Source organism: Bubalus bubalis, chromosome 9, assembly GCF_019923935.1.
Source record: "Bubalus bubalis isolate 160015118507 breed Murrah chromosome 9, NDDB_SH_1, whole genome shotgun sequence".
Taxonomy (NCBI): Eukaryota; Metazoa; Chordata; class Mammalia; order Artiodactyla; family Bovidae; genus Bubalus; species Bubalus bubalis.
The window spans coordinates 89,763,682-89,777,838 of record NC_059165.1 but is presented as its reverse complement, the minus strand read 5'-3'; the positions used below and the strand labels follow the sequence as shown (position 1 = coordinate 89,777,838).

Genomic DNA, 14,157 nt, shown 5'->3' with positions numbered 1-14,157 from the left:
TAATGGTTATCCCTTCAGTTGGCAGGCGGATTCTTAACCACTGGACATTACAGGTTCCTGGGAAGCACCCCCTGCACCCGGCACACACCTCGCTTGGGTCCCAGCCCACAGCCCCGACAAGGACAGCTCCAGGAGGAGAAACATCAGGGATATTTAATCATTCCATCACATGGCTGCAATCCTGCCCGCATCTACGCTGCGCTATATACAAAGTCATCTATCTCCCATCCCCTCCTCCCGGCCCTGGCCTGGCCTGGCCTGGCCCCGGGCTCCAAGGCAGGTGGGGCCCCCAGGCAGCAGTAGGCCTGTTCCACAGGGTCTGGCCGAGCCGGTCCAGCGGAGTTCTGGCCCTGCACTGTGGCGGGACGGGTCTGGCCGGCCGGGCTGCCCTCAGTGCTGCGTCAGGCACTCGGAGGCGTTTTCCAGAGTCAGGTTGGCCAGGTGTGGGGGCTCCAGACATGTGAAGCTTGGTGATATCAAGCTGCAAGGAGATGGGGCACCCCAGTGCTTCCTCTCCTGCCCTGCCTTGTCCTCCCTGGCGGGCCTCTGCTGGGGCCCAGGCCCCTCGTCCCAAAGGGGGCATGTAGCAGGGCTCCAGACAGACCCTCGAGTTGGGCTTGGACACCAGTGGGGTCACTTATACCCAACACTCACGACGGGGTCTGTGAAGGGAGCAGGGCAGGGCCGGGGGTGCTGGGGTTTTGACCTCTGGTTTAGGCAGAGCCCGCCCGGGTCCCTGCAGCTTCCCCCACTGGGTCACTCACAAGTCTGGAGTGGTTTTGTGCCTCCAGGCGAGGAGGAGGGGAGCTCATGTTTATTCATGGCGTGATAGCATGGATGTGATTGCCGAGGTGACATCCTGCCTGGCTGCACCCATCCCATACGACGCCCTGTCTGCCCCCACTGACCTGGAAAAGTCCACACTGCCCACAATCCCAGGAGGATGGGCCTGGGGGGACCTTACCTTGTATTGGTGTCCATTCTGAAACACATGACAGGGCCCTGGTTAGCTCCAAGCTTTGGGGGTAAGGCTGTGCCTGTGGTCCTCAGGCCCTTCCATGGGGGCACATATTCACCGGGGGTGCCCTCACCAGCTCTAACCACAGCCCTGCCACCCACCTGGGGCAGGGGTAGGACCTGGGTCTGTGGGGACCCCCAAACCAGGATGTGCGCCCTTGTGCCAGCTGAGCTCAGAGACCCTGGGAGGTAGAGGCTCGGTCCCCAACACCAGGGCCAGGTGCTTGTCTCCTGTGGCTGCCTGGGCACATACTTACCTGTGAGGGCACATGCACATTGCCCTTGGGTAGAGGGGACTTACCTGTGCCACTTATTTCTACAACGACAACAATTTTGGAGTCAGGGGCCAAGTGGCCTCAATCAGGATCCCCTCGCCCTGTGCCCAGCTGCCCCCACTCACATGTACTGGAGGAGGCCCTGCACTGCTCTCTCCCACTGCGCTGATGACCTGCGGGAACACGGGCATGGACACTCAGGGGCCAGCTGCAGGGCTCCCCTCCCCCTTACCCGGGTGATGAGGGGCCCTTTCAGGGAGACCCTGGGACCCTGTGGGCAGGGGCCCCTCAGCACAGGCAGCTGCCCGCGCCTTAGCCCTACTCGCAGTTGTAGCCAAAGCAGACGACGTGCGAATCCGTGCAGTTGGTGCAGGAGATAGTCTCGTACTGGAAGATGCCTGCAACACACCAGAGGTGCTGCGGGCTCCCCTCACCCTCAGCCTTGGAGGCCCCAGCTGCTGTGGCACCCCACAGCCAGGACCAAGGCTCACTCACCACAGTGACGCTGACAGTCGATGCGGCCTGTGGTAGGGCAAGGGCACAGATGGTGCCTTATTAGGCTTGGCCTGTTCCGCTGTTCCTCCCCAGCCCCCGCCTCCCAGGTTGCCCAAGGTTCAGCCCCTGTCCATTGGCCACTTAGGTGGGCCGCAGCCTTGTTGTTGTTGTCTGCATTGCAGCATGTGGGATACAGTTCGTGACCAGGAATCTAATCTGGGCCCCCTGCATTAGAAGCACGAAGTCTTAGTCACTGGACCACCAGGGAATTCCCATTGTTTGTTGTCGTTCAGTCACGAAGTCATGTCCGACTGTGACCCCATGGACTGTAGCATGCCAGGCTCCAGGGCTTCTCCAAGCAAGAATACTGGAGTGGGTTGCCATTTCCTTCTCCAGGGGGTTCTTCCCGACCCAGGGATCAAACCAGTGTCCCCTGCATTGGCAGGTGGGTTTTTTACCACTGAGCCACCAGGGAGTCCCCGGCCCCAGCCTGGGATGGAGCAAACCAGATGGGAGGGTGGCAGCAAAGCTCTGAGGCCTCCAGGGACCCACAGGGGATGTGGCAGGGATAGGTGGGATTTATCCATCAAGGTGTTCTGTTGGTGCCTACTGGATGAAACTGTTACTCCTGCAGAGAGCGGCCCTTCTCTCCCCCACCCCCATGGCCTTTCTGAGTCCTGACACCTGGCTGCACCATGCCAGACTCCCTGTTCACATTACTGCAGTCTGAGCCACACCCTGACCAGACTCTGGCCTGTAAGGAGACTGAAATACTCCCATGGCCCTGGGTCCTCAGGCCTTGGGCAGCATCTTCCCCGCTGTCCCGCCAGCCCTCTCCTTTGCTCACTTTCGATGATGGCATTCTGGATGAGGTGCACCTGCTCCCGGAAGATAGCTCGCAGCTCGTTGGGGAAATACCCTGATAAGAGGAGGCGGAGAGGGGGCCGTCAGCCTCCGGCGGTCAGATTCAGGCGGTGGGTGGACTTTAAATGTCTGGGGGCGGTTGGGCTCTGCCTCATTTTCCAGCCCGCGGCGGTGGGCCCCTCACCCGGGAAGTACATCTTTCCCTGGTACAGTTGATCCATCCTCTGGTACACGGCGTTCGCCACTTGGTTCAGCTTCTCCCGGGCTGGGGGCGGGAGAAGGAGGTGTGTGAGCCGCCTGGGTCCGGGGTCTGGCAGGGCCGGGGGCTCCGCCCGTGAGGGACCCCCGCACTCACTGATCTCCGCGGGGATGGCCAGGTGCAGCTCCTTCATTGTGTCCTGGCTCCAGTCGCTCAGCAGAGAGCCCGACACGGGGATGTCGCCCACCCACCAGGACTTGAGGTTCACGTGATGACGGTAGAAGGAAAACTTATCCGAGAAGTTACCATGGCAGTGCAAGCAGCCGCGGGCCAGCGCTGCTGTCAGGCCCAGGCACAGCAGCAGGGCCATGGCCCGCCCCCGCCCGCCGCCGACCAACCGACGGCGCCTCCCGCGCCACTCCCTCGTCCGCCGCGCACCAACCAACGGCGCCCCCGTGCCACGCCCCTCCGCCGCGCACCAACCAACGGCGCCCTCTCAGGAGGGCCACGACCCTGCCCCGCCCGCGGCGTAGGCCTCGCCCCTGTAACGGGCAACAGAGGGCGCAGGTTCCTCTTTCAGGCCCCGCCCAGGAGCGGCCACTCCAAAAGGAAGCTCCACCCCCTTGTTGGCCCCGCCCCCGACCGCGCCTCACGCATGCGCCCACAGCCATCGCAAAGCTCCTCCTTCCAGGCGGGCCTACCGGTTCGAGGCCGCGTCTCTTGCTCGCGGCACACAGCAAGTTCCGCCCGCAGGCCTCCCCGGCTCTTGTTTCCGGGGAGGCCTTGCCCTGGAGCGGAAGTATATCCGGTGAGGGGCGGGGCGGTTGTGTGCGAAATTACTCCGGGCCTGGCAACGAGGCCGGACTGGCCAGCGGCCCGGGAACTGGGTCCAGCGGCGAACTTGACCCAACTCTTCCGGCAGCAGGAGGCAGGTGGCAGGTGAGTCCTCAGAGTGGCCAGCGCGCCCGGCAGGGAGGTCGGGCCCCACAGAGGGGCGACCGCGAGTAGCAAGGAGGCCGGTCCCTCAGGGGGTCGAAGGCGGGGAGGCCGGGTTCCTCGGAGGGGAGACGGCGGGGAGGCCGGATCCCTCAGGGGAGCGACAGCGGGAAGGCCGGTTCCATCAGGGGGGCAACCGCGGGCGGCGGGGAGGCCGGGTCCCTCAGAGGGATGGACGGTGGTGGAGGGGCGGGAGCCGGTGGCGGGCCCTTGGTGGAATTAGTGGTTACCAGTGGCAATGGCACCCCACTCCAGTACTCTTGCCTGGAAAATCCCATGGACGGAGGAGCCTGGTAGGCTGCAGTCCATGGGATCGCTAAGAGTCGGACATGACTGAGCGACTTCACTTTGACTTTTCACTTTCATGCATTGGAGGAAGAAATGGCAACCCACTGCAGTGTTCTTGTCTGGAGAATCCCATGGACAGAGGAGCCTGGTGGGCTGCCGTCTATGGGGTCGCACAGAGTCGGGCACGACTGAAGCGACTTAGCAGCAGCAGCAGAAGTGGTTACCAGAGCCACCCCCTTCTGGTATCAATAACCAGGACCTCACGTCCTGGTTTGGATGGAAAGTCCAAAGATTTTAGGGCCCCCAGCGCACTGTGACCCCCGCCCTCTGAAAGCAGTCTTCCTGGTCCCCAGAGCCCCTGAGCAGTGGGCACGGGCTGGGCGGGAGGTGTTTGAATGTTGGCACTGCCCACCGGCTAACCCCCCTACTTCATCTCTTCACTGACTCTAGGGCTTGCATTTGCTTTAAATGACTATGTACTTTACTAAATGTCACCGAAAAGGGAAGCCTGAGGGTGACTGGAAAATACAGAGAGTCACATAGTAGCAAATAAATAGCCAGTGATGCTCCCACCCAGAGAGCCACTGCTCATTTTGGAGTAAAAGTCTTCCATTCTTTATCTGCAGGTGCTTTCTACCCCTTGTATCTTTTTTTTTTTAACCTTTTTATAGAGTCTGGTTGACGCCCAATCAACTGCATTCATTCAGAGATACACTTGGATAAATTTTGGCATGTGATACACAAGCATTTTGCATATTTCACCTCACTCCCTGTCTGCACTTTGTGATCTTGGACTTGCTTCTGTTACACTTGGTCTTTGCTAGCTGCTTCTTGGTTCCTCCCTCCACCCAACATAAAGTTCAGGGACTCTTATGAGCCCATTTTACAGACTCAGCCAAGAATGATGAGTGATGCCAAGAATCCTGGCCCTGGCCAATGTCAGGATAGGGCGCTGCAGCCTCCCAAAGCCCTGAGTGCCCATCCACCTCCCACCCCACCCCAAGTTCATGGTAGCCTGTCACTGTCTGTTGTACTGATTATGGAGTGAAGCAAGTGGAAGTCTTGGCTGCCCCACCCCTGCCTGCCCGCACCCTGAGGCACTCTGTTTCTCCCCTCCCTTCCCAAGGTGCCCTGTGTTTGTTTACGGGGAACCTCAGCCTGCTCCAGTCCAGAGCTTCTCCCCTCCCCAGAGTCCCACCTCAAATAGCAACTGTCCCACTGCTTCTGTCCTGATGGCGACAGGGGTGGTTCCCCCTTTTAAAACCCTCCAGAGCTGAGCTGTCCGGTGCAGTAGCCACTGGCTGTTCATGGCTAGTGATCACTTGAACATGGCTATTTCAAAATGGGATGTGCCCTTCGTGTAAAATACACAGCAGTCTCTGGAAACTTGGGAGTGTTAAGGCGGGGGTGGGGTAGGAGGTGTGCAAAATAGTTCCTTAGTATTTTCTATCCTGGTTAGATGTTAAAGTGATATTTTGGTGCTCTTAGGCTCAGTAGTATATATATATAAAATCAATGTTAAAGTCACTTGTTTCTTTTCTTTTTGTTACTTTTTAATGTGGCTGCCAAAAAGTTAAAAATTACACATGCAACATGTATTTCAGTGTCTTCCAAGCCATTTTTTTAAAAAAATATTTATTTGACTGTATCAGGTCTTAGTTGCAGCAGGCAGGCTCTTTTTTATTTGTAGCATATGAACTCTTAGTTTCTGCATTTAGGATCTAGTTCCCTGACCAGGTTCCCTTGCATTGACAGCACAGAGTCTTAGCCATTGGACCACCAAGGAAGTCCCATGGCATTTGTTCTTTATGCAAAGATGTGTAAATGTGTTCTTTCTTTATGCCTTCTTTCTTAGGATTCATCATTTTCTGCTTCCTATCTGTGGCTTTAGTTATTTCTTAAGTGGGGTGAGCAATTCACAGGATTTAGCCAAGTGCTTGGCGTGTTGTAAATGATAAATTTGTGTTAGCTGTAAGTTTTTAGATTGTTTTTACTTTAATTTATTTATTCTTTGGTTGTTCTGGGTCTTTGCTGTTGCTTGGGCTTTCCTCTGGCTGCAGTGAGTGGGGGCTGCTCTTCACTGCGGTGCGTGAGCCTCTGTTTGCTGTGGCTTCTCTGGAGCACAGACTCTAGGTGCATTGGCTTCAGTAGTTAGAGCACATGGTCTGCTATTGTCACTCCTGGGCTCAGTTGCTCCTTCATTGGCAGGTGGATTCTTTACCACTGAGCCACCAGGAAAGCCCAAGCCACCAGGGAAGCCCCAGTAATTTTTTTTTTAATAGACTTAATTTTTCGAGAGCAGTTTTAAGCTTACTGCATAATTGAGCGGAAGGTACAGGGAATTCCTGTATGCTCCCTGCCCCCACGTGGGCATTGCCTCCCTGGTTATCAGCATCGCCCACCAAAGCAGGACATTTGTCACCAGGATGAACCTCCACTGACACATCCCGGTCAGCCAGCATCCAGAGTACATTTGGTGGGTTCACGCTCAGTGGTGCATGCTCTCTGGGTTTGGACAGATGTGCACTGACACATACCCATCATTTTTTCACACAGAGTAGTTTCACATCCCTAAAAATCCCCTGAGCTCCACCTATTCATCTCTCCTGTAAACTCCCCACCCCCACAAGGGCCCCCGCAACCACTGATCCTTCTTCTGTCCCCAGAGCTCAGCTCTGCCTTCTCCAGAACATCATAGAGTGGGAATCACCGTGTCACCTTCTCAGGTGGGCTTCTTTCACTTAAGGATGCACATTTACAGTTCCTCCTATCTTTTCGAGGCTTGATAGTACACTTTTGTTTTGAACCATCTAAAGGAGAGAGTATGTCTGTCATCTCTCAAATCTGGACCATGGTGTTCGCCCACCAGGTGCCCCACATAGCTGTGACAAGCTGCGTTCTAGGTGTTCCTCTCTCCCAACAAAAGTAGAGGTGGCTGTTTCAGTCCCAAAGAGGGTTCTTGGAAGTACTGTTTCAGTTCCTGGGCTCCAGATGATTCGTATTCCTAACGAGGTTAAGGCAGTCTGCTTCATATGTGATGATGCCCCTGAGCCAGCCAAGTTCATGGAAGAGTCAGCCATTAACCATCATTCCAGGAGCTGCACTCCATCTCCAAGGGTTCTTGAAATGGAAGTTGAACAAAAATTCCCCAAGCAGCTGGCTTGGAGCTTGGGTTTTTACTCTGGGAACTTCTGGACATGCCCCAGCTGGTGAGCTCCTGACTTCCTGGAATTGCGAGGTTCAGGCTGCTTAAGCAAAAAAGGGGAATCTGACTTCAGAAACCAGGTTCTGGGAAGGAGACAGTCATTCCTGTGGCTGCTGAGTCCTAAATAAGACATCCAGGGCTGGGCTGCTTTCAATGGGGGCCCATCCTGGGCACCCTCTGTGGGGTGTGGAGCAACATCCCTGGCCCCATCCATTCAGTGCCAGGAGTGCCCCATTCCCCTGTGGCCCCTGGGGGGCAGGGTCACCGCATTTGAGACCCATGGCTGTAGCTGAGCATGGAGGGAGCTCTCCTAATGCCTGGAGAGAGTGTGGTGCCTGGTGGATACCCTCCCCACCCTGATGTTGAGAGGAAGTTTGGGAAGCCAGAAAAGGTGGGGCTTGTGGTGGATGGAAGTTCAGAGGCATGGTTTCTGACAGTTCTCCAGTCAGTTAACCACGCAGTGAAGGCTCCTGCAGCTTTGGAACAAGTCCTCAGAAGGAAGAGGTGTGACTCCTTCATGGACACACCACCCACGATCTCTCCTGCATTTCTTTCCTTTCTGTCCCCCGACCCCCAACACTGTTTTGTTGAACAGAAAATCTGTGTTTGCCCCCACGGGGAACTGAGACAGAGGGAGGAGCTTCAGAGGAGAATCATGGCACTGGCCGTGGACACCTGGCAGCCCTTCTTTGTCTCGGTAGAGCAGAGGACAGTAGAGGTGGGGACAGCTGGGCTTAGATCTCAGGCCATCTCTTATCTGCTGTGGGCTCAGGGCTCTCAGAGGCACCAGGAAGGGTCCTTGCTGCCTCACCCCCAGCATCCTGTGAGGCCAATGATCCTGGTCATACCTTGGCTTGGAGGGCTTGTAGACGCATCACCTGATCTCTGCCTCCATCACATGGCTGTCTGTGTCTGTGTCCAGATCCCCCTCTTCTTGTAGGACAGGGTGACCTCAACTTAAGTACATCTGCAGTGGTCCTGCTTCCACATGGGATCACTTCACCTGTTAAGACTTCAGCACATCTTTTGAGGGGGGATGTGATTCTGCTTATAAAAGGGCGATAGGAGATAACTGCTGATGGTCATGGGGTTTCTTTGTGGGGTGATGAGAATGTTCTGGAATTAGATAGTGATGATGGTTGCATACTTCATGATTTTACTAAAATCCATTGAATTGTGTCGGTTTATAGTCATGTGAATTATATATCAGTTGGCTTTTGTGGGTAAAAAAAGGATTACTAGGAAGGCTGGACTGTAGCGAGCCCTTCTAAAGCACCTGGCCTTTGTTGTGTCCTTCAGGACGCGGGCAGCCTCCCCACCCAGGGAGCAGTCTCAGTATTTAAACACAAACATTTAGATGATGGGAGACAGCCCTGAGGCGCAGCCATCTTTAACAGGACAGATCCTGGGCCGTGAGCATCTTCTAGCCAGCCACAAAGGCTGCTGGGCCGGGGCAGGGTTTACACACAACAGTGGCAAATGTCATCAGCCAGGCAGGATGTGGAGGCGCCGGAAGGAAGTGGCGACGGGGCTGAGGTGTGGCGGTTGCCAACAGGAACTGTGTTTTGTTTTTAGAAAAAGAACAGGGGTGGGTGGGTGTGTGTTGGGGCAGGGGAATTTTGTCATTTTAACCTTTGTCACTCTTGGAGTTTGTAAGTGCCACACTCATCTCATGTGCAGGAAGACCCAGGGGAGCCCCTCGTGCTGGATTCCGAGAAGCCTCTCCTGGTTTTCCCTTTGCTGCCCTTGGAGGTCTTCTAAGAGGGGGCAGAAACCCAGGATCCCCAGAAACGGTACCTGGGATTTTGGTGGCGGGGGGTTGCTGCAGTGACTCCCGAGTGCTTCTCAAGGAAAAGGCACTTGTCAGTGGCTGCCCACTCCTTGGTCACAGGAGCCCAAGGGAGTGTATTTTTAATAGAAAGTGCTGTTTGCTTTTGATGGGAACTCTGTTCATCCAGGAAGTTTTTGAAAAATCATTGCTTCCACTTAAAAAACAACCCTCCCACTTTCTCAGGAGACAGAAAAGTAGGCAGGAACCTTATAAGCCTGCTTCGTCACCCTGCCCCATCTTCTAGAACCATCCTGGCACTTGTCTGGTCCGTGGCTTGATGGGCTGTAGATAGAGCTGTGGGATCGCCCAGGTCAGTGGGGTCCCTGTCCGCTTCTCACCACCCCACAGCCTGTGCCTGTCTGACAGGTCACGTGGCCCCAGAGCTCCCAAAGTCAATAGAAGGCAGCAGCGGGGTGTGGGCAGGTTGCATTTTTCTTGGTGGTGTGGTCTCTTTGAGGGTTAGAAGGCTGGCTATAGGGCAGATAAGGAGCCTGGACACCTGGGTGCACAGAGGCTGCTGTGGGGGCTCAGGGGCCAGCCCAGGCCAACCCCACTCTGGCTGGATGAGGGATAGCACCCTGCTTTGTCTTCTCATGGCCAAAGTGAGGCTGCATTCAGCCCGGGCAGAAGGGTGTTTGGAGGCTAAAGTGAGTCGTGGGTGAGAAATTGCTGGCAGGCAGTAGGTGCCAGGGAGGGCAACTTGGATTGCTGGTCAATCCACACAGGGTGACTGTCCCTTGACCTGCACTTGGAGTGGCCCTGAGAGCTGCTTGGTTTACAGATGAACCACCTGGGCAGGTTCACGGCCCCTCGGCAGTTAGCGGTCATGGTGGGGGCGGAGGCAGGTGGAGGCGCAGGGTCCCCACCCGCCACATCCAGCACAAGTGCCCTCATACAGAGGAGTCCCCGCTACCCAGCACAGGGGATACGACTAGTCTGCAACAGAGGGTCAGGGCAGGTGGCCTCTTAACTGGGGCCTCCTGGGGGTCTCAGATCGTCCACAATGGGAGAAAAACGGCAGATGGGCTATTTGTGGCTGCCCTCCCTTTTCGGAGGCACCTCTTCCTGTCCTTCAGGCCCTAGGCACAGGTCTCTACCATACCTCCAGAACCAGGGAGGGTCACAACCGGAGGCACCTGCCCCAGACTGCAGGTGCGGCAGAGGTGCTTGGTGCGGGAGCAGCCCCAGCCAGGAAGGACTTGGGCCCTGGATTTGGAATGAAGAGTGGAGGGTGGGGCAGTGGAGGTGGGTGGCCAGGCAGAAGGGACCACAGTTTCATCCCCACGGTCCAGGGTGCAAACACTGACTCCTTCTGCTACCAACTGTGCAGCCTAACAGTGATTTACTCATTAACTGGGTACTAGTTAACGGTGACCACTAGTAGTTAATGCTTAGTACTGAGTCACCATCTTCTAGCCCAGTGTTTCTCACCTGGGGTGCTCTTGCCCCCAGGGGATACTGGATCACATCTGGGGACATCTGTGGTCGTCATGACTGGGGATGCTCCTCACATGAGGGGGCAGGGGTGGCCCCGTTGTCAGCAGTGGCAAGTCCGGGCCTCAGTCTTCCCAGCTTTAAAGTAGGGTTCTGCTTTGCTCCATGGGTTACCATGACTGCCTCACTGGGCATTAACCAAGGTGGCAGGAAGTGATGCTCGTGCCTGGGGCCTCAGGGTAGCTTTGGGGAAGGAAGTGAAGGCTCTTCTGGTCTCTGGATGGGCCTCCTCACTCCAGAGCACAGGTGGCTTCCTGCCCATCGCCAGGCGGCCTGTCCGCGTGAGCATTCCGTCTGTCACACGTCAGTGCCTGCATCTTTCAGCCCGTGTGGTCTTCTGTGTCTGCGCTGTCACCTCACACGGCAAACAAATTTTACAGGCAGTGCTGGCCTCAGCTTGAACCCAGAGGGAAATGGCCTGTTCTTTGTGGTTCCCAGAGCAGCACTTCGACCCACACTTGCTCTGTCTCCTCACCCTACTTTAAAAATAAGAGCTTTCCTGGCTCTCACTGATGTACCAGACTCTCTGCCTTTCACGTGTGCATTCCATTGTTTTCAGTCCATTCACATTGTTTGTAACGCCACCTCTCTCCAGTTCCAGAACATTCTGTCACCTCAGAAGAAACCCTGTTCCCGTCAGCAGTCACCCCATCCCCTCCCCCAGCCCCTGACCACCAGGAACCTACTCTCTGTCTCTGTGGACCTGCCTGCTCTGCACGTTTCCCATGGGTGGAGCCACACCCTGTGTGTCCTCCTGTGTCTGCGTCTCTCACTGAACATCATGTCCTCAGGGTTGGTCCACGTGGTAGCGAGTGTCAGGGCTTCTCTCCTTTTCATGGCTGAGGGACGCTCCCGTGTGTGGATCAGCTCACCCACTACTGGGCATTTGGGTGTCTCCACCTTTTGGCTGTTAGGACTCATACTGCTGGACACACTTATGTACAAGTATTTGTGTGGACATGTGTCGTCCACGTGTGTCATCACTTGGATGGACACTTAGGAGAGAGCTGCTGGTGAGATGGTAGCTGCATTTTTTAAACTGCTGGGCTGTTTTCCTCAGCAGCCACCCCATTTTACATTACCCCAGCAGCACAGGAGGGTTCCTATTGACTGTCCTTTTTGATTACGCCGTCCTCGTTGGGGGGCGGCAGGTCCCCCCCTCCTCACTGGGCTCCCTACATCTGGCTCCATCCCTGGATGCTCAGCCTCTGTGTTTTGCATAGTTCATGCTGCCTTGAATCAGCCTTCCAGTACCCACAGGGTCAAGTGGGCCCAGAAGAATGAGCAGGCTTCACCTACCAGTGGGGAGGACAGATGGTCCCCAGCCTGCATGTAACCAGGGCCCGAGTGACCCAGTTGTGTCAGCTGTGAGTTACCCTCCCTGGAGTTCCTTCAGATGTTCTGTGTAGCCTCTGTCTGAGTTTCCAATGGCTTCTGTAACAAATCACCACAGACTTTGTAGCCCAAACCACACAGATTATCCTCTTACAGTTCGAGAGGTCGAGTTCAAGCTTAGGCCTCTCAGGGCTAAAATCCAGGTGTGGGCAGGGCTGGTCCCTCCGAAGGCTCCAAGGGAGCATTGTCTCCTGCCTTTTCCAGCTTCTAGAGGCGCCGCATCCCTGGCTCTCAGCCCCTCCCTTCATCCTCCCAGTCAGCAGAGCAGCATCTCCCGTCTCTCTGCCTCTGACTCTGTTAGCAGGCCCTGTGGACACGTGGAGGACACAGAAGGGGGAAGGAGGTAGGGTCAGGGTTGCGCCTGCCCTGAGGGGAGAGGTGCTGGACCCCTCCTTTGAACCCCGCCCTCCACACTCCATGCTCCAGAAGAAGTACTCTGAAGGCTCAGCTTACTGCCATCCCTCTCACTTGAGATCAGAGCAACCTCTTTCTTTTTAATTTCTCATAACTAAGAGTCAGAATCATTCCTGGCTCTACAGGCAGGATACCCTGGCTAGAACGCTGGTGTGTGCCCTTCACATTATCCGTCCAGCCTCTGGAATTAACCCAGAGGTTCAAGCGGCCACTGAAGGCTGGGCCAGGAGGCCCAGGCCAATGGGGATCAGCCTGATTTCTGACCTGCTGACGTGTAGAAGAGCCGAGCCTGCAGGAGATGCTGGGCTCCAGGATGTGATGGGTTGTGACTCAGTGCTTACTAACTGCCTGCTGAGGTCCTTCCCCTCCTGGTCGCCCCATCTGGACCATGGACATGGGTGCAGACATGGGTGAACTGGGCTGAGGTGACCAGACCTGCCTGCCTCGGGCCCATCCCCCGTCACAGCTTCTCCATCATTGAGGTCAGCCTGGTGGCACAGCGGTGTCCCCTGGGGGTGACAGGATCCCTGTGCAAGGACACACGAGGTCTTCTCAGACATGGAATGTCCAGAAGTTTCTGATTGTGAATGTGGGCTGTTCGAAGCCTCTCGGTTTGTGGCAGTTTGCTGCACAGCGTGCTTGGTCTGGAGGGTCAAGGTCCCAGGGCCAAGAAACTGACTCCAGAGGGGTTTATTACAACATTACGTGTAAGTGGTTTTTCATTTCACCAGGAGTGCAGGGCTGTGTGTGCTGGAGCCCAGCCTGGGCAGTGCTTCCGCTTCTCCCAACCCGGGCCCACTTCCCCCTCTGCTGCTGCTCCTGGGTGAGCTCCTAGGATACCTCCACCCCACCCAGTCCTGGCCAGGTCCACGCCCGGGAAAGCATATCTACTTCAACCGGAGATGGAGACAAGGGGCGGTGGGCCAGCGTGGCCATCGGAGCGGTGATGGTGAAGGAGCAGCACGTGACTGGTCCCAAGTGTGAGCCCGACCCAGGCTCCTTGTGCTTGATTTCACCCTTTCATGCCCCCTGAGGTGGGGTCTGTTACTCCAATGTGACAGGGAAGACAGCACAGAACAGAGGCTTGGGAGGGGCCTGTTCATCAGAGCAGGGCCATGGCAGTGCAGCCCCTACACTGGGGCCTCGTCCCCAAAATGAGTGGCATCTGTGACAAGACCAGAGAACTCGTGGAGGCATCTTCACTTAGGTGGTACATCAGGGTGGGTAGTGTCCCCCAGATTCATATCTGCCCCTTGGACATGGAGCTGTGCAGATGTTAGGCTAGAGAGCTGAGAGCACATGGGGTTATGGAGGTCCCTGGTCCAGAGACGAGACTGTGACACGAGACCCAGAGAGGAGCAGAGGCAGCAGGAATTCATGCCCGTCCTTCCCTGGAGCCCAGAAGCCCCACGATTGGAGTGTGGGCAGAGCTAGTTCCTCCTGGGGCTCCCTCCCAGCTCCACCAGTGCCACTGGTCCTTGGCGTCTCCTGGTTTGTAGACCCATCACTCCATCTCTGTGTCCATCATCACACGGCCTCTTACAGGGACATTCATCACTGGATTTGGGGTGCCCGGATAGTCCAGGAATAGGGCAACCCAAGATCCTTAATCAATCTGCAAAGACTCTCTTTCCAGATAAGATTCATTTGCAGATCCCTGGCTATGGACATGTCTTCACAGAGG

The 14,157-nt window shown here is 56.1% G+C and overlaps 2 protein-coding genes across 5 annotated transcripts in view; one reads left to right on the top strand and one right to left on the bottom strand.

Moving 5' to 3' along the window:
* Positions 1 to 137: 137 nt before the first annotated feature.
* On the bottom strand, positions 138 to 3,236 carry IZUMO4 (IZUMO family member 4). 2 transcript variants are annotated; one of them, XM_006041136.3, is made up of 9 exons: positions 3,007 to 3,236; positions 2,836 to 2,916; positions 2,635 to 2,706; positions 1,788 to 1,814; positions 1,615 to 1,690; positions 1,418 to 1,465; positions 1,319 to 1,333; positions 965 to 982; positions 138 to 481 (listed from the first exon to the last, which is right to left on the bottom strand). In XM_006041136.3, exons 1-9 carry the CDS (start codon positions 3,218 to 3,220, stop codon positions 391 to 393), a joined length of 642 nt encoding a protein of 213 aa, XP_006041198.1. In that variant the 5' UTR covers positions 3,221 to 3,236; the 3' UTR covers positions 138 to 390. The 2 variants fall into 2 exon arrangements, with proteins under 2 accessions (XP_006041198.1, XP_006041197.1); XM_006041135.3 differs by lacking the exon at positions 965 to 982.
* A 301-nt stretch (positions 3,237 to 3,537) lies between these two features.
* The window catches only part of MOB3A (MOB kinase activator 3A), a 30,090-nt gene continuing 19,470 nt past the window's right edge, over positions 3,538 to 14,157 (top strand). The window contains exons 1-2 of one of the 3 annotated variants that reach the window (XM_025293115.2): positions 3,538 to 3,789; positions 9,020 to 9,132. The gene's annotated coding sequence lies outside the window, so the exon portion shown is untranslated. The remainder of the gene's footprint in view (positions 3,790 to 9,019; positions 9,133 to 14,157) is intronic. The other 2 variants (XM_025293114.2, XM_006041137.3) reach the window with 2 other exon arrangements.

Bases quoted from the DNA above. Each gene is read 5' to 3' on its own strand.
- IZUMO4 (XM_006041136.3), bottom strand. From the start codon at position 3,220: ATGGCCCTGCTGCTGTGCCTGGGCCTGACAGCAGCGCTGGCCCGCGGC. The intron at 1,815-2,634 runs GTGAGCAAAGGA...GCCCTACCACAG, and splicing joins CCAGAATGCCATCATCGAAA to GCCGCATCGACTGTCAGCGT. The intron at 1,466-1,614 runs GTAGGGCTAAGG...GTGTTCCCGCAG, and splicing joins TGCTTTGGCTACAACTGCGA to GTCATCAGCGCAGTGGGAGA.